An 18,811-nucleotide genomic window follows, 5' to 3' on the forward strand; every position below is an offset into this window, starting at 1 on the left:
GTAAGTACAATGGAATACCTCAGCGGATTAAAGCTTGGCTTAGCCTCCACACCCCGAGGTTAAAATTAATTCAACTGCAATCAATGAGTCAATGAAAATGTATTATATTTAAGATTTTTTATACATTTAAAGGTAGTTAACTAAAGAAAAACGGTTCTGTGAACCAGCTGTCGCAGCTTCACAGGACTGCTGACAAATAAACAACATAGCATAAAATGAGACCAAAAGCAACATTTAACTCATGTTTGATTTGTTATTATTTACGTGTGTGTGTGTGTGTGTGTGTGTGTGTGTGTGTGTGTGTGTGTGTGTGTGTGTGTGTGTGTGTGTGTGTGTGTGTGTGTGTGTGTGTGTGTGTGTGTGTGTGTGTCATCACATCCATGTCTGTAATGATGAATTTGCTGTCTTTTATCGGATCAGAGCTGATATGTTCTTGGAGACACAAGTCCATATAGAAGTTGGCTGGAGCCCTTAAAGGATTGAAGGCAGGTTTTGGAAGACTGTCCCTCTGGTTAACAGTCTTGCCATAACTGTAAATCCTTTTAGGTGATGTGTGTTGGATTGGGGAATGATTTCCTGGTGCTTAGGGTTTTTTGTTGGCTGAATGTTTTACTACCGGGATGTGCTGTCCTTCCTTTTTCATCATGTTACCTGTCTGGCCTCTTCCTCCCTCCTGTGTAACACCTGATGTGGTCCCTCCTGGTCTGTCTGCTCCCTTGGTGTCTTCGTTCGTGCCTCTTTGTCCTATCCAACTCTCTCAGGTTCAGGCCCACAACCTCGGTCCCAGCCCCCAGTCAGTGCTCGGCCCACACCAGAGCAACAGCTGGCCCTGAGGGGTGAGGCGGGTGAGTGTGTTGTCCACTGCCTATCATCTTCAGGCTGTCTGTCCATCTCCGTGCCTGTCTAGCAGGTTTACTTGGTGGTGCTACGTCTGGAGGCCTCTGAACTCTGGGTGGTTTTCTCAAGAAAACCGAGGACTCCATGTGTGTTGATGTCCAACATATCACGTTTTTTTTTTCTGTAAACATATCCACACAAGGACAGATGGTGTTGTTCTGTGTAAATGAATATTTGAAGGTCAGGGGGTCATCAGGGAGCTGAAGGCTCTGTTGACCTGTGATGCTGTTCTCTCAGGCCGTGAGTTGCACGTGGTGGTAAATACCAATGACCCCGACTACGAGCACATCTACTCCATCGAGTCCTACGATGACCCCTTGGATGAGCTGATCTACTTCCCTCCCTCTGCAAGTGGGAGTGATGGTATTGTGTTTTATACTGTGTCAAAGCTATCACGTAGTTCATAAGCACATTTTCCATCACACCAAGCACCACTTAACACAGCCTGTGCACGATCCTTAAAGAAACATATCAACTCATGTTGGTGTTTGCTGTTCCTCAAATAAATGCAAGATTTGAATCCTGAAGAGCTGAAACAGAACTAGGTCATGCATGTTTTCTGTATGCTATCTGTGTCAGAAGTGACTGAGAGTTTCTATCAGATCAAAACAGCCACACTGGAGGGGGGACTGAACACCACCTGTCACAGATTGGTGAGATCCAGCCATTTAAAAGAGGAGATAACAAAGCTCATTTTCATACAGTTTCTCTTGGGAGGTTTTCAAAGTATTCCACTCATTGCTTTGCATAAAAAGTGACAGAAATGATTGTGTCATTAATAAAAATAGAATGCAAAAGCGAGATCATCGGGAGCAGTGGGTTAGAAGATAGTTGTACGTATAAATAGCCCTAAGATCATACTAGCTGACAATAATAATACTAGAATAGTCACATCATTCCAGTTTCTGCCGCCAGGACAGTGTATCAGATATATTGTATGGGTTTGTTCTCATTTCATGACATTGTGGCACTGCTCTCGTGCATATTTAATCACGCAGCCTCCTTCAAGCACTCACCATCCTGAATTTATGACTCTTCACAAGCTCCAGTCCCCTGCAACCACATGAATGTATTTTCACTTTGCATTTATTCTGAATGTGTTAATTATGGTGCCGATCTGTATCTGTTTGTATGAGTTTTGTGTTTCTGTGTGTGTTGACAGGTGGGGCTGTCAAGCATATAGATAAAACTGACAGGACAGACAGAGTTAAGCAAACCAAAATGGCCAGTGTTGGGATGAAGAGAGCCGCAGTAGCTGCTGGTCAGAAAGCTGTTGAGTCTGGATCAGTCAGGGCCAAGAGGAGAGTCAGTGAGAAAGGTAAACCAGCTCCTCTGTCGTCCTCTTTTGGAAATTTTTCAGGATGATTATGCCTTCCTTGTGCTTGGCCCTTCCTGCATGTCTTAGACTGGGTCATGGTGAGTTACTTCAAGCAAAAAGAACAAATGAAAGATGTCTGTGGAGATTCTCATTCCTCCAGGTATTGGCAAGTCTCTATTGAATAAAGTCAACTGGACTGAAGAAGCCTCGTGGATCAGAGCTTTTCCTATAGGTTCCAGCTGACGTCATTCAGCACAGAGAAACATTGACAGAAACTGGTTGCTTTGGAGTTTTGAGCCTTGTGATCATGAAGGCTTGTGTTGGGTGCCACTATACTCTTCATCATTGATTTTTTTGTTCATTTCCATCTGGCGTGGCCTTTTCTCATTGTTCCCTTCTATGTGTGTAAGCTCCTGACGTGTGTGTGTGTGTGTGTGTGTGTGCGTGCGTCCGTGCGTGCGTGCGTGCGTGCGTGTGTGTGCGTGCGTGTGTGTGTGTTGTGTAGCTTCAGCAGAAGTGTGCCTGTTGCCCATGGAGGAGGGGCCCTGTGGTCGGTACAGTCTGCAATGGTATTTCAACAGTCAGGTCCAAGCCTGCAGGCCCTTCATCTACAGTGGCTGTGAAGGAAACAGCAACCGCTTCCTTCACTTGGAGGAGTGTGAAGAAGTCTGTCTTGGGGAGGTTGAAGGTACTCAAACACACACACACGCACATTCACACACTGTGTGTATGTGTGGATACTAACCCTTAATCTGTCATGCAGGTCCTTCTCGTTTGAAGAAATCTCGGTGATTGTGACTAAATCCTCCTCAGCCACAGGAAATCTGGCCTTGGTGTTGCTTTTATAGATCAATATTTTGTCTGATGTCTGTGGTCAAGATTTGCTTTTGTTTATTTATTATTTCTGTAAACCCAGCCAAAATGAAACCTATGGTTCAGAGGGGGTAACATGGTGCTTATCTTCTAAAAAGAATAATAAATACTTAAATAAAATATAAAAGGACAATAGGTTTTTTAGGTTAACACAATACTTTATTCTTTGTTGGAACGAACATTTTTGAAGCACTTCAGGACTTTTATCCATTTCATGTTGCATACAAATAATGAAAGCTAACATCTGCGTGAGACAAATGATATGATTGCGAGTCAAGTTACAAGTCTGTGCTGCTGTTGAAGGCGTTGTGGAGCCCATCATCAGGTCTGTTCAGAATAATATACAGCTACTATATATCTAAGGAACACAATACATATTTTTCAGCACTGACTGAAGACAGAAAAGGTGTTTAAAAAAGGATTCAGATAAATGTTACTCAGGGTAACAGGACCATTTTCCCATCTTAAACAGATTGTAACCATTAAAGCACTGCATCCATATTGCATAACTGTACTGAGTCTCTGAGGGTATTATTCACTTAAAGTCAGTGTAATGGAATACTAATAAGCCTCTGATGCTATGTGATCAGCAGTAAATCTGTACACTGCCTTTGGCTTGTAACATTAATTAACATTTTTTTGTCTTGATTCAATGTAATCAGCAGGCAGTGCATTGAACAATTTAATAGATAACAATATTCTACTTAAACTTCCTTTGCTATAAAGATATCTGTTTGGGAACTAAACATGTTGGCTCAATATCCTAAAGTCTTAATGTTCATATTACCAAGTGACTCTTCCGTCTTAGTAATATACTGTATTTGTTTGTTTGTTTTTTTCATTTTTGATAGCGTTATTGCAGCTAAATTTGAGACAAGCAGATTCAGGTTATGTCACCACAGTGTTGAAAGGCTGACAGTCATCGTTAGTGGCAAATAGCAAATGATGGGATGGAAAACATTTAAAATGTTACCTTTTAATGTAAATGCATAAAATTAACAATGAATCAATTGAGATTTTTCCCAAGTGCCTCATCATGTGTCAAATCAAGTTTCATGTCACTGTGTAAGCAGAAAAATGGCTTAAGCTCCGAGTGAGTTCCAACTTAAGGGCTTTGGAATTATTTGCTTCATTGCTCAAAATCTTTCTATGGTTTTCTCAACAAAATGTTTCTACCGCTCAACAGAAGTCACCGGTATAAATATTTGTAGTTTGGCTCTCTGCAAAGTAATACAAGTCAGTTTGGTTGCAAATGATTCAGGATTCAGTATTGTTGCTTGTAAAATCACAATATTAGAACTTTAATAAAATATAAAGCACCGTGCCATAAATCCCAAATTATCAAGAATTCTTGAATTAATTTGAAATTTGGAGCATATCAACAGCTTTCCTTTTGCTAACATCATCAAAATAATAAAAAACAAACAATAAGTAAATGGATCCATTCTAAAAGCAGAAAATAAAACAACATAATTAAAGCATTCAACATAATTGTAATCTTTTAATCCTTTTTACTGTGCTCTTTGGGATTAAACATTTTTTTCTTCTTTGTTTTCTATGCATGCAGTCTTTATGCTGAATTTGTTCTATAGCGTAGTCAAAATCAGCTCACTCATCTCCCACCAAGCCTTGACAATGTGACTTGATAATGCAGAGAATGAACAAGGCCACTGAACCCCTGATCACTCAAATAAAATGTTGTTTCATTAGATGGCAACTATGCAGGCAGAGCTATGATTGGATGACCATTGTGAATAGAGGTTGTATTAAATATGAAGAATCAAGCATTTTTCCACCATTATTTTGTACATAAGCTTGTTTTTTATTGTTTGGGAAAAATGTGTTTCTGATCAAAATTTCATGTTTACCTACCCTGAGCTCATTTTATTCTGTTATTGGAGATGAAATGTTTTGCTTTTATGAACTATTTTGATTCTATAGAATTATGGAACATTTAATTATGCATTTCTAATAAACCTGTTGTTTGACAAAAACAAGTTCAGTTTGTTCTCTGATTTTATCTGTTAATCTCTTACACTTGTCAACCCAGGACCTTCTCATTAGTCTCTTTGACAACTAAAATTAAATAAGGTCTTAATTACAGAACTGAACACAATGAGTACTTCTGTTGATGAAAATTCACTGCAATCCTTTTCAGTAAAGAGGATAATGGAAATTAAGACATACAATATCATTATCTGTGTGTGTGCGCGTGCGTGTGTGACTAATCAAGATGTTTTAATGTCATCATTTTCCTAATGAGAGCATTTTCTGCCTATTGGTCATGACTCCTTCCTTGATTTTCCATGCTCTCTGCTCTTGCTTGATTTCCCCTGATGAAGACGTACTGACTCAGTATCTGCAGCATCACACCTCAACAGGCCTGACACAAGTCTGTCATTCCTCTCATAATCTTCTGTCACTTACGCTGAGGCAAGAACAAGATTTCTTTTTTATGTCATGTATCATTGTTTCGTAAGATCTGTCAACATGTCAAAATCCACTGAAGAGAGTTGAATCAAATGACACACGTTAGGTAAGGGCCCTAAAAGTGTGTACAGTATCTCATTAATTCCTTTAATTTGCTTATTTTTACATGTTTAGGCACATTTGAAGTTACATTCATTGTCTTACATTCAGGGAGGATTTTCCCACTAGCTCAGTATGCTCCTGTTGTCTGTTATGTAGACACAGCCTAAGGGACAGGTACAGTACATAGAGAATGGTATGAAGTTGTCACAATGAGTGTAGCAGGGAGGTTTGAGGCGTGGGTGGTGTAGACATGCTAGGAATTAAGCAAATTAGGTGGAGGTGAGAAACAGAATGAGGCATTGTGTTGTGTTTTAGCACAATCACATAACTAAATTAACAGAATAATCATATAGTAAAGATAGTGATACAGTAACAATGGGTGTGTATCCTGTTATGGGATGGTATTTGTTATGTATCCACCAAAACATCAGAAAATCATGTACTCAGTATTTTTAGATGCATATACATAATTATGATAAGTAGGTGTAGTTGCCCCCACCAACAAAATTAAATACTGTATATGTGTTCTCTTTACTTAATAATAATAATCACATGAAACATCACCTGAGTTGTGCGAGTTGTGGTGAAACAAATGTCTGAGCACAAATTTAGTGTGTTCTTGCTGACATTCTTTGTCGTGCATGTCATTTATTAAAAATTACTCAAAGCCATGAAACATTTAATTGATATTTAATTTAAATTATTACATATTCCATTTCTTTTTCTTTAGCTTGAAATTGTTGAGTACAAATTCTGAATTTTGTAACAATGTTTGCAAAAATTTGACCTAAATATTTGACCTAACTACTTGACCTAACTATTTGACCTAAATATGAAATGGAAAATACCATCTCCTCACCTATATATTTGAATAAGCTCACTTGAAAACATCACAGTGTCACGCTTTAACTCCACCCACTACTGTCAATCAAGCGCCCAACCAATCACAGCGCATTTGCCAGAAGGAATCATGTGAAGAAGAACTCCTGAGCATCGTGGAATTAAATAAACTGCTGTCACCACAAAAAATACTCTATTTTCTGTTTAATGTCTATTGCCATATAATGCAAACAGACTGTACATAAGAAACCAAACGTTTTCTCATGTGGGAAAGTCTGATAATATTGTCTTATCGTGGAATTTCCACGGTTTCCGGCTTGTGTGTGTGTGTGTGTGTGTGTGTGTGTGTGTGTGTGTGTGTGTGTGTGTGTGTGTGTGTGTGTGTGTGTGTGTGTGTTTGTGTGTGTGTGTGTGTTTGTGTGTGTGTGTGTGTGTGTGTCTCTCTCTCTGTTTTTCTCTGTCTTTCTCTGTATTTCTCTGTATCTATCTATCTATCTATCTATCTAATCTATCTATCTATCTATCTATCTATCTATCTATCTATCTATCTATCTATCTATCTATCTATCTATCTATCTATCTATCTATCTATCTATCTATCTATCTATCTATCTATCTATCTATCTATCTATCTATCTATCTATATACAGTATATATATATAGTATACTGTATATATACAGTATATAGATATAATTAGTTATAATTATAAGTACAATGTACAGTAGTTATAAAATTATTTCTTTTCTAATTTGTTTTTCAAAGCTTCATTCAAGCTCAGATAATTTGAAAAATAAAACGTATGTACATACAAATCACGTGGACATAAATATGTGGCCACCAAATTATTGGAGCCATATTCTGCTTTTAGTCATCTCATTCCATTTGACAAGCTGCTGTAACAACCTCCACTCTTCTAGGACAGGATTGCTACAAAATTACTGAACCTTTGAATAAGTGAAGGACGGTGAGAACAGCTGACAGAAAATTGAATTGAGCTTCATCTTAATGAGGAACAAAAAGGAACAAAGTTTTGTCGCATGGTAGATTACCAAATAAAGTAGTTAGACAAATGAGATGCTTCCAACCAAGGAGCTGGTGGAGGTGGTGAGACCTGAAGGCTGATGTGAACAGATGATAACCAAATAAAAATGTGATGGCAGTAAACTAAGACCGCATGAGAGGTGTGAATATTGCAATGCTGGGATCCAAGTGTGCAAGGTTTAGTCTTCCTGAGCGAACTTACCTAGAAATTCTTATGAGGCGGTGAAGAATTAAAGCTGGAGAGAGAACACTCGAGGCATGACAGATCACTGAAAACTGGTTAAAATAGGATGTGAGAGGCTTGGACCTGGTGATGAGGAGGGTGAGAGGAGGAATTGTTAATGTGAGGGCATCCTGATCTTCACAACTAAACTTAATTTAAAAACTATTTTCCTCATTGAGTTCAAGACATTCTTCCTTTCATCATTTATATCACCCTGGTGTCACAGACATGAGTGTTACCTGGTTTATCCATTATTTCTGTTGAACTGTACACGCGTGTGTGTATGTGTGTGTGTGTGTGTGTGTGTGTGTGTGTGTGTGTGTGTGTGTGTGTGTTTGTCGATGATTGTGGGGTTCTTATTTGAAAACTGATTGCAAACTTCTATGACACAAGGGGAGGTTAAATAACCTTAATTAATGTGATATTCTCTCCGCTACCTCTCTGGGTCGCCTAAGGACTTTCTTTCTCTGAACAATCAAACACACACACACTGATTTTATGACTCAAGACTACCCTTCAAAAATCTGCACTACGCTAAATTATGTGTAAATGTAAGGCTCGCCTGAATTTGTTTTATAATAAGTTCTCGTTTTTGGCTTTCTCTAATGTTTTTTCTAATGAGTACCAGTGCACCCTGGGTCAGAGGTCAATGATTGATCTTGTGATCGTATCATCTGACCTTCGACCATGTGTTTTGGACACTTGGGTGAAGAGAGGGGCAGAGCTGTCAACTGATTACCACCTGGTGGTGAGTTGGGTCCTTTGGCGGGGGAAAACTTTGGATAGACCTGGTAAGCCCAAACGAGTTGTGTGGGTGAACTGGGAACATCCGGAGGAGCACTCTGTCCGCGAGGCCTTTAATTCAGACCTCCGAAGGAGTTTCTCGTACATCCCTATGGAGGCTGGGGGCAGCCTCCATAGGGTTGATGTTCAAAGCTTCCATTGCTGAAGCTGCAGCTGAGAGCTGTGGTCTCAAGGTCTTGAGTGCCTCAAGGGGCGGTAACCCTCAAACACCGTGGTGGACTCCGGTCCGACTGAAGAAAGAAAGAAGGAAAGAAAGATTTATTTTTTTTGCAAAAACACTTTAATCACATTCACACATTTTACAATTTTACATTAGATGAAGCACTAAAGTGCTTCAGAAGAAGATTTTTTGCAAAAAAAACTCCAATCACATTTAGAACATTTAGAACATTTTACAATTTTTCATTGGATGAAATTTCAAAAACACTAAACATTCAAAAACATTAAACACCAATAAACAAAAGGAAATATAATATAAAACTTAGTGCATTATAATAGGAAGTTTGTAAAAGTGAGGTGGTCATCAACTAAAGTGCATAGGACATTTTTGTAACACCAGATGTTCCTAAAGTTATTCAGGTCTTTTGTCATTTTATAGAAACCAAATTCTAGTTTTAAGCGACATCTGATGTTACAGCAAAAAACAGTAGCTGCTTCTTGAACAGTATTGTTTTCAATTCTCCTCTTCCTGGTCACATAATTTGCGAGTTTTGTCTCTCCAGAGACAAAATTTAAAAGCTGCCACTTTCTTTGATTCGATTTATTGTACGCAGCACCGTAGATGGATTTCCTGATACTAAAATTTTCACTGAACAAATTAAAAACATTCGTTAGAAGAGTGAAGAGCACTGCAAGTCTCCTACACTCACTGAAAGCATGAAAGACTGTTTCACGAAGGGGACAGAAGGGACACTGGCTGGACACCGCAGGGTTAAAAACAGAGATAAAAGCATTGGAACCGATGGCACCATGTAAAATCCTCCACTGGAGGTCGGCTGTTTTTTTCTTGAGGGGAGGTTTGTACAGAAGTCTCCACTGTGGGTCAGGTCCATTTCCCGTCATCCTGTTGGCCCAGGTAGTGGGTGCTCTGTCACACAGGCTTCTCTTGTTGATTACTTTTACACATTGTTTGTACAGTATTTTTTGTTGGCCGTGTGCAGGCTGATCTGTCATTTATCTCCGAGGAGAGGACCCCCCAGTCCTCCAAACAGGGGACTGATGTGGACCTCAGGGAAAGGATCTTTGCTGTCCGGCACAGTCCCTGTACTATAGTCCAGGAGGAGGCTTCTCTCCTTCATGGAGAGTCTTTGCTTCCACAGTTGTAGCACCCTCTGAGCCACCCTGGTGGACTGGATGTTCAGCAGGGAGCTCACAGGGCATCCTGGGCATCCGCCAACGCTGGCCCGGCGTTGTCCACCAGCTGCTGGAGGGTCAGGCCACTTCTCTACACGTCAGATCTGCTGGTCCGGTCAGAAACCGCTGGATGAACTGTAATCTGAACGTGGCTGTGGGGGTTCTCTGTTGAAGCTGCTGCCTTCACGTTCCGACTACGGATAAGCGGTGGAAGATGGATGGATGTGAAACCCGTAGATGAATGTTAGCAGGCTAACTGGAGAAAGAAAGCTAACCAATCGTGAGATAGGGATTAGGAGCTAACATTAAAGGAAAAGGGACCTGTCAAAATTTTTAGAGAAGTGATAGTTCTGTATACATGAACAGAACTGTATGTAGTTACTTAAAGAGCGTTTTTGTCAGATTCCCGAGGAGCATTTTGGATACTACTTTGATTGTCCCATTCCAAACGGAAACCATAGCTGGAAAGACTGTTTGTGCTTGCCAGCTAAAATTTGTTGCCGTTTTCTGTGTTGTTCCTGCTGTTTGGACTCTGCTCAAAACATGAAAATTGTTGGAACAGTTGTGACACTCTAAAGTTTAGTTAACTGGGAAGTCCATGTATGGTTATTCCTTCTTCTAACATAACAGATGTCTTACACCGTATTGTTCACGTGATTCTTTCTGGCAGATGTGCCGTGAATGGTTGGGCGTCATGATTGCTTTGGCGCTTGATTGACAAGTAGTGGGTGGAGTTGGTGACAACGTGACAGCGTGAGACTTTTTGAAGTGAGCTTATTCAAATATATACTGTAGATGGGGAGATTTTTTTCTCCTCATTGTAAAAATGTTAGTGTTGCAAGTGGAGCTAAGTCAAATGACTTCTATTTCTATTAGCCCATATCACAATACGTCAGCATGTTTTTCAATCACTTGTCATTTAAATACAGTGGGGATTGAACCCCCCTTCTCCTTCAACATGCAAGTCCTCATGTGTATTTCACAGCTACCATGGTCCTGTGGAGGACCTAACACATGTTTCTCAGTGGTGGCGCCCCTTGCCTGTGTGAATCAGAACTGCCGTCAGATGTGCAGAATCTGCACAAATACTGTACGTTCAGGAGCTGTTCATTTTTACTCTTTAGTGACCTTTACTGTTTAAAGCCCCAGGGCCTCAGGCTGGCAGAGTGTCATTGGTAAAACCACACCAAGAAAAACCATGCAGAGGTCTCTTTCTTTCTCTCCCCCTCTCTGCATGTCACTCCTCTCTATCTTGCTCTTTTTTCTGCCACCCACTTCTCTCCACAAGTACAAAGGCTGTTGCTGTAGCAATGAAACATGCTAGAAATGTGCTCACACTGGCTTTTACTCCCTGAGCCATTTGAGCATATACTTCACATGTATCTTCAATCTAAATTTTATTGCTATACGCTTTTGAACATGTCTGTCTATTGAACAAGATGTTGGAAGCACTGTTTTAAGCTTCTCATCTATAAGCACATGTGTGAGAGTCAGGACAAAAATGAAAAGCAGGCACTATGGGATTAGTGTAAAGCTTGTGTGTGCTTTTCACAGCAGATTTCCCTGATTCTTTGACCCTGAGAGTTCTCTAGGTTATCTCCTAAGATTTGTGAGTGTGAATGGGACATCACAAGTTTCTGTCCTGTCAGTCCTTCACTTAGAAACTCACGGTTGTACCAGTTGAAGCATTTACTCATTCATTGATCTGAGCGTTTGCATTAACCCCTCTGGGCTGCTGGCAGTACTGAAGCAGTTTCAATTAGAAATGGGTATTAAACACTGCTGCTATCTATGCTCACCTCATATTTTATGTGGCAGATTTGTGGATAATGTCTTTTGAAAATTCTCTGTATCTAAAGAGGCCTTGATAAATGTAATTTCAATGCCATGGAGGCATTGCCTGTATGTTAAAGTGTGTCTAATTATCAAGATTTTGCACAGAACAACTCATTGCTTCTTCTTTGTATTTTCTCTCTGCTCCCCCCTGTCCGACTCCTCCAAAAACTTAAAGATTGCTGCAAAGGTGTTGTTTACTTTTTTTTTTAAAAATTTCATCCACAGATGAGTCAGCTATTAGCATATTCTTTTCATTACGGCAGTGATAAACACAGGCCACCTGGGTGTCACATGCATCAGCATTATTTGGAGGCCCTCATGGGAAATCTGAAGCGCAGAAGCCAAAATTAGCATATGCCATTTCTCATCTCTCCTTGCTGTCATTCAACAGCCTCTGCTTTATTTCAATTTATCCTCAAACTACTAATGGCCTGAGATTTTTTTAGTTTCTCACCTCCTCTCCTCTCTACATATGTACCCCCACCCCCACTTTCTGCCTCCCCTCCTGGGATTGACTGATTTCCTCTCTATTGTAAGAAATCTTACAATAGAAATGTGGTGGAATTTGCCAGCTATTGGAAGACAGCAAGGTAAAAATTAGATAGGATCCTGTAAAACACGCACATTATAACATACTGTACAAACAGTGGGCCCTAGTAGGATGGAATGGTGTGCTCTGGTGTGTCCATGGTTTGTCTCTGCATCTTGTAATATATTAAATATTTTTTAAATCTCCCCCATCCACATTATGTCCCAGATTTGGGTCTATTTGCTCAAGTGTTGGAACATCGTAATTTGTCCTTGTCTGTTGGGGTTTTTTTGAATCCCTCAAACATCCGTCAAACTTTTTTTTCTTTTTACACCCAAAGGATAATTATCTTATTATGTATCTTCGGCCTCTGCTCCCTAACAAACCTCATGTGATCATTTCAGACTCACTAAATAACTGCCTTTGTGTCTTGAATAACATAAATAATTCTGTTACCCTAATATTACCACGTCTGAAAAACTGAGAGGGAAAGGGAGACACACAGACAGATTATCTCTTACGCTGTATGTCCTCGCTGGTATATTTTAAGCCATATATTTCATCAAATGGCACCCTAGGGCTCTGGAGAAAAACTGGCATAAAAGTCTAATACCAGTTTTAAGTAGTAGTGGCTTGTTTAGAATCTTGACCACATGCTGTTATCAATCTTATGAATGCAGATGGGGCACCGGGGAGCTCAGCCGTAGATAGGAGGAAGTGAAAGGCTGTATATATGTATATTTTTTGTATACTTTAGTAATACCCGAAGGAAGATTAAGAGCACACTTTAGTTTGTCAAATCCAATCACATGCATATGTTAGTGTGTACAGGCCCTGAGCAGGGAACAGGGAACAAGAGACTTCAGCTGAAAACATGGATGTCAGAAGCAGCCCGGGGAGAGCAGACTACACAGGCAGGGGTCAGGAAGGAGGGCCAGGGCGTGGAGGCAGTGAGGTTGAAATGACAGGTCAGTGCACGTCTCATCTTCCATCCATCACACCGTCCCTTTGTGGTCTCATCAAACCAGAAATACCTTGACTGGATTTGACTGCAGGAGCACAGGTGAATGCAGAGTTATGTGCCCAGTTATGAAGTCGTTATCAAACAAGAAAATGTTTCTCTATTACTGAAATTTACAATCTCAAATTTGTTAACTGAATATCTGAGCATTTTTTCAGAGACTTCACTGTATTTAATTTAGGATGAAAATGCTTTTTCCAAATCTAGCCTGAAGGGAGATGGGATAGTCCTGAAATGTTCTGTGACCATATTGTGTGATGAGATAAAATTAATTTCACAGCCCATTAGATTCACTTGAACAGCAGCAGCCAGTAGACTCACAGTAGGGTGACCAAATAAAATGATAGTTTACAGTCACTACCAAACACCAGCTAAAGGTGAATGGCCAGTCATGGTGGAGTCAATATTAGACCCACGGTGCAGGTCTGGGTACACTAATGAGAGGGTACATCAAGCTGTCAGTCTACCCCCTGCGCGGGAAGGACACCATGAGCTATACAAATACACTTCAGAGTTGGCATTTAGCGATGCACCTTCCTCTGCCCTGCTTCCCCTCTTTATGCTGCTGAAAGGTAAACTGGTTTCTCCTCGTTCATAATAGAGGATATTAGTTGAGGACTCTGATCAAACAGAAAATGTAGATCTTTGGTTTTTCACTGTCTCACACTCATTTAATTTCTGCATTTTGTGCCATCTTTCTGTTTTCTTCATTCTGTCTTCTGTACTTCTCTTCACCTGTAATCCTCTCTGTCTACCCCATGCTCAATGTTTGTCTTTTCTCAAACGTCACCTCAAGGTCGTTTAGTCACTCAGAATGCTTTCACAAACCGTCTCACTGTTCACTACCTCCTTTCACCTTTCATACAATCTCATAAATTTGGATAGCTTGTCATAAGCTTCATTAATTTTCTCTTCTGGTTGGCCATCTTTTACTCTAATAGGGTCAAATGTAAGTGTGCTGCAGTGAAGGGCCTGTCCAATTATCTCTGAATATGAAGCTTTTATCCTTACTATCAACACCCAGGTTTATCCTTCTTTGTCTTTTGGCAAGTGGGAAATTCTGGGGAAGCAGTAATTAAAAATAAATTAAGTTAATTTCATTAGACTAATTATTGAAGGATTATTGGTGGTCTGGGATATTCTGTCTGGCCAGTTGTTGGATTGAATAGAAATTCCTGCAGTTGACTTCCTAGAGGGCAAACTTGGGGTAATTTAGTGTCACCACTTAACCTTAATCTTTAAATGTTCATATGACCTTTAAAGGTCAGGGCATTCCCATTAGCTTCTGTCACTGGCATACTGTGTTTAGTGCTTCTTAGCACATTTTGGTACTATAATCTAAAGAGGCTAAATTGAAGAAGTGAATATAATACCAACATGCTAGCACTTTTATTGCAAGCAATTTAGCCGTTTACTTCTGCTGTTCAGTGCTTTTACTGCTCATCTGTATGAGCATACAGTAGAGTGACCAGTGATGTGCGGTGAAGATCATGGCTGGTGAGGCATCATGATCACGTGTTCAGATTTACAAAGCCACTGCTCAGTGGTACAGTGATGTCTCTCGACCCTGATGGGGTCTTCAACCCTCATGTTGGGAACCACAAGTTACAATATATGTCCTGACTCATCTGTTGGAGATGAGTCTTAAAAGTAACAGACAGTGATTTCTGATATTTTTTCTTCATCCAGTCCTGCAAAACAGTGTTGTTAATGCTGGATCTCTCTGGCCATTAGATCAGGATTGACTGTGTTTCTGCCCTGTGTGCTCAAATACCTTCTCACCAGCACAGAGCTTTACAGGTGTAACCTTGGCCCTCCCTGTGTGCTTTTTGTTGCTCAACGGCGTTGCCAGATGGGAACATGTATTTAGGGAAAATTATGGCACAAACTTGGCTCCTGATTCCTATGGGGGTGTCACTGCCATATCCTTCATTAATCTTCTGCTGTAGATACTGTGTAGAGTATTTCACAGTTTTACCTTTTTATTACAACAGCTGCAGAATAACGCCACTGAGAGAGAATACTCTCCTCTTGTATGGAGTGTAGGCTGAGCTCCATCTCAGACTATCAATCAAACATCTTTTTCTCTGAGTCACTGCAGAGTCAAAACCCATTGATCAGCTTGAAGCAATTAGTGTTAGATTCTGTGCTTCATCTTTTCTAAAAATGACAAAGCTGGAAAAATACAAAAGAAACTACTTTAAATATTAATAAAAACAGACACCACTTATAAATGACAAACTTGGTCGAGCTTTATTGTGTGACTTTCTGGACTTTCATTGCACAGTACCAACAGCCTATACTGCTGTCATTACAGGGTCAATTTCCCATTCATGTCTGTAAGCTTGGTGGCAATGCAGCTTACGTTTTGACTCAGATGCCATCCTTGCCTCTCTATGAAGCCATACTCATTGTCAATTAATGTATGGCATGAAGCCCCAGAAGTCATTTTGTCACCACAACCAGTTTTACTAGCTGGAATAATATCAAGTGAAAATATCTAAACACAGATACTAGCTCTGTGTGTTGACAGTGGCCCTGTATCCTGGCAACTTGTCCAGGGTGTACCCCTTCTCCCACCCACTGTCGGCTGTGATAGGCTCCAGACCCCCAACTCTACACAGGAGAAATGGCACAAAAGAGGCTTTAATAAAAAAAAGAAACTGTTAATGAAAGTTTTATCAAAAGCTCACATTATCGACATTTGTGCAATTTTGCTGTTTTTGATTGTAAATTGTGCAGATTATTGAATCATGATTATTGAAAATTATTGTACAAGTACAATAATTATTGTATGCTGGGTAAAACTGTCCAGTCTGTTATAAGTCACCATGATGACTTTGACACTTCAATGCCTTCATCTTGACAGTAGTCATCAGTTTGGGTGGTGGGGTGCCCAAATCAAATTCTCCAAGTTTTATGATGTGATGCTGCAACTAACTAACAATACAATAAATTATAAATGTGTCTAAACCCCAGTTTGAGAACCAGAGGGTAAAAATAGCTGTAATGTTGGCTTTGGTGTGACCCCCCCCCCCTTCTGGGATGGGTCAGTGGTGCTGCCTACAGGCTGACCCCAGGCCTTGACGTTTCCTGGTTTGCCAGAGGATTTGTCGGGCTCTTTGATGCCCTGCCAGACAGATGGTGTAAAAGACCCTTTAAACTGCGAGGCATGTTGCGAGGCAGAACACAGGGACACACTCACTAACCCACAAACGCTACAGTAAATCCAAAAATTAAACATATTATTACTCCAATGAACACTTCATTTTACTTTATCTAGAGGCATGTCCATATGTTCTATGTTCAAAGCCTTGTAAAGACAATAAATTTAGATGAAAAACTGATCTGATTTTTTATTGATTGAAACATGGAGGTTATAGCACTGAGCGTTATTGGCTATAAAAAAACAAACATCCTTGATCTGAAAGAGGTCTGGTCCTCACTTTATGTACTGGAGGCAGCTTGAAAATGTTTCCAACCAGACTGAAATGTGACGGAAATGTTTTCTCTGCTCTGACACATTAGAGAAAAGGGTCACTTGTTTTGACATCACTCCATGAAAGCAAAAAGCAGGGTTGTACTTGAACTTAGAGCATTTTATGAACCTATCGAACAAAATCTTCTGCAGGCACAGGAGAGATTCTCTATAGACTCAGCTGTATGCCTCATTCAGGTGTTCTTCACTGGACATTTCCTTTGCTGCCAGTGCTTAATCCCACAGTTACATCCACAAAGTTCATGCCCTTGCCTTGGTGTTGCTGAAAGGCATTTACGAGGAATTCCGTTAAATTGATGAGGTGATGGAATACACAAAGGAGACACAAGGTGTGTACATCAAAACAGTAAATATACAGGGTGTATCATAGTACTGCAAATCACAAAGTACTGCAAAGTACTGTATCATAGTACTGCAAATCACAAACACACAACATACTATGAGGAGGACAACATTCCCATTAGCTGTGCTTTTTTATACTGTGGTCTACAGTTTGTTCCAAAACAGAAACACTTACTGTGTGAATAGTAAGTGAGCATTTTCACATGCTTTTAAAAACACTTGTCCGTTTTTGAGCTTTTACGTCAACTTCATGTGTCTTCTTGTTTGCTTATTGTGCTTGCATGTTTAGATGTTTGTTCTGCATTTTTTTTCTTGGCTAAGTGACGCAGGCATATGGTATGTGGGTGTTTGGCAGATGCTCCCTATCACTGGCTAGCATTACATTTGTATGTGACTGTTTTCACAGAATATTCAGATCAGTACCAAGGGCAATTCACTGTGTTTCTGAGTTTGTGGAAATAAAGATGTGGTTGCAAGATTACAGAGGGGATCACTGCATCAGGAAAGCTAGGATATGTGGAAAAACAGCTATTCTGTTATGTTTCACCATCTTTTATTCACAAACTCTTAAGAGATATTTATTTTTTATACCGATGTGAAGCACAGCAGCGAATCCGACCATTCTGAGACAGACCTGAATCAATCATACAGCTTTCATCAAGCACCAGATAATATAGTCTTATATAACATGTATTTGTCATGAATCTTTATTTTATCAGCACATGCTTTGAGAGTGGATCTCCTTTTTGAGGTGGACCTACACAAGATAGCAATCTAGTTTCAGTTGTTTCCAATGCTCATTGTTTGAAAGCATAGCTTAACATTTTCAGCAATAGTCACATATGTTAGATGAGAAGAAAAATATTCTGAGACATTCTGCTTTGTTTGGCTGCAGCTCTACTGTAAATTCAATTGACACCAGAGTAAAAACTACAGTAAAGAGAATGACTGAGTATATTTACCAAGCTATGACATTAGAAATAAAATAACACAATATACAATATACAATGCACATGTCATGAAAATGATGACAGCAGTAATACAGAAAAGAGTATGTTTGGTTTAGTGAGGAAAATAAATATGTAAAGGTGGAAATGGAACTCACCCCTGGTTTAATGTAGTTTCAGAGATATGAATAAGGATTTTTTAAAGTTGTGCAACCATCAACCATTATCCATAAACCATCAACCTCAGTTTTCTTAGCAAACAAGGGTCAAACAGAAATTTCGGGTACTGTTAACTCATGAAATCCAATTATCAAATGTCATTTTTTTCATGGGTTTATTTTGGGGAAAACTTTGTCACAATTTAAACATTTTAAGAACACATTCCTCCACAGAATTTTCAAAACAGTGAAGACTTCAGAGCCTGCAGGTGTTCACACCTTTATCTTACTCCCATTCTGTTTATCTATCATATTCACATACGCGCCAATTTTCACCCCCCACTGAAACAACAGTCTGGGGATAATCGTAAGAACTGCAGTGACAGACAGCTAACATTTACAAGGTGCTCAAGGTCACAAATGTAACAATCCGTAACCCTCACCCTACGCACACCTGATAGCGGCCACAGACTGCTCACTGTACGGCAGCTGGGAAAATATGTTTTACAGTGTGCTGATAATGGAAGGTAAAAAAAGAGATAATGCCTCACATGTCTGCTCTTTAATTAATTCATCCTCCCCTGGCAATGAAATTAT

The 18,811-nt window shown here is 39.8% G+C and overlaps 1 protein-coding gene across 1 annotated transcript in view; it reads left to right on the top strand.

The window, feature by feature from the left end:
- The window catches only part of col7a1 (collagen, type VII, alpha 1), a 73,076-nt gene extending 67,986 nt beyond the window's left edge, over positions 1-5,090 (top strand). Inside the window, exons 115-119 of the mRNA XM_068314822.1 lie at positions 762-845; positions 1,135-1,260; positions 2,060-2,215; positions 2,721-2,903; positions 2,979-5,090. Coding sequence (XP_068170923.1) covers positions 762-845; positions 1,135-1,260; positions 2,060-2,215; positions 2,721-2,903; positions 2,979-3,007 — 578 coding nt within the window. The 3' untranslated portion in view covers positions 3,008-5,090. The remainder of the gene's footprint in view (positions 1-761; positions 846-1,134; positions 1,261-2,059; positions 2,216-2,720; positions 2,904-2,978) is intronic.
- The last annotated feature ends 13,721 nt before the right edge of the window (positions 5,091-18,811 follow it).

This window comes from Antennarius striatus, chromosome 5 (genome assembly GCF_040054535.1).
Source record: "Antennarius striatus isolate MH-2024 chromosome 5, ASM4005453v1, whole genome shotgun sequence".
In the NCBI taxonomy this organism is placed as follows: Eukaryota; Metazoa; Chordata; class Actinopteri; order Lophiiformes; family Antennariidae; genus Antennarius; species Antennarius striatus.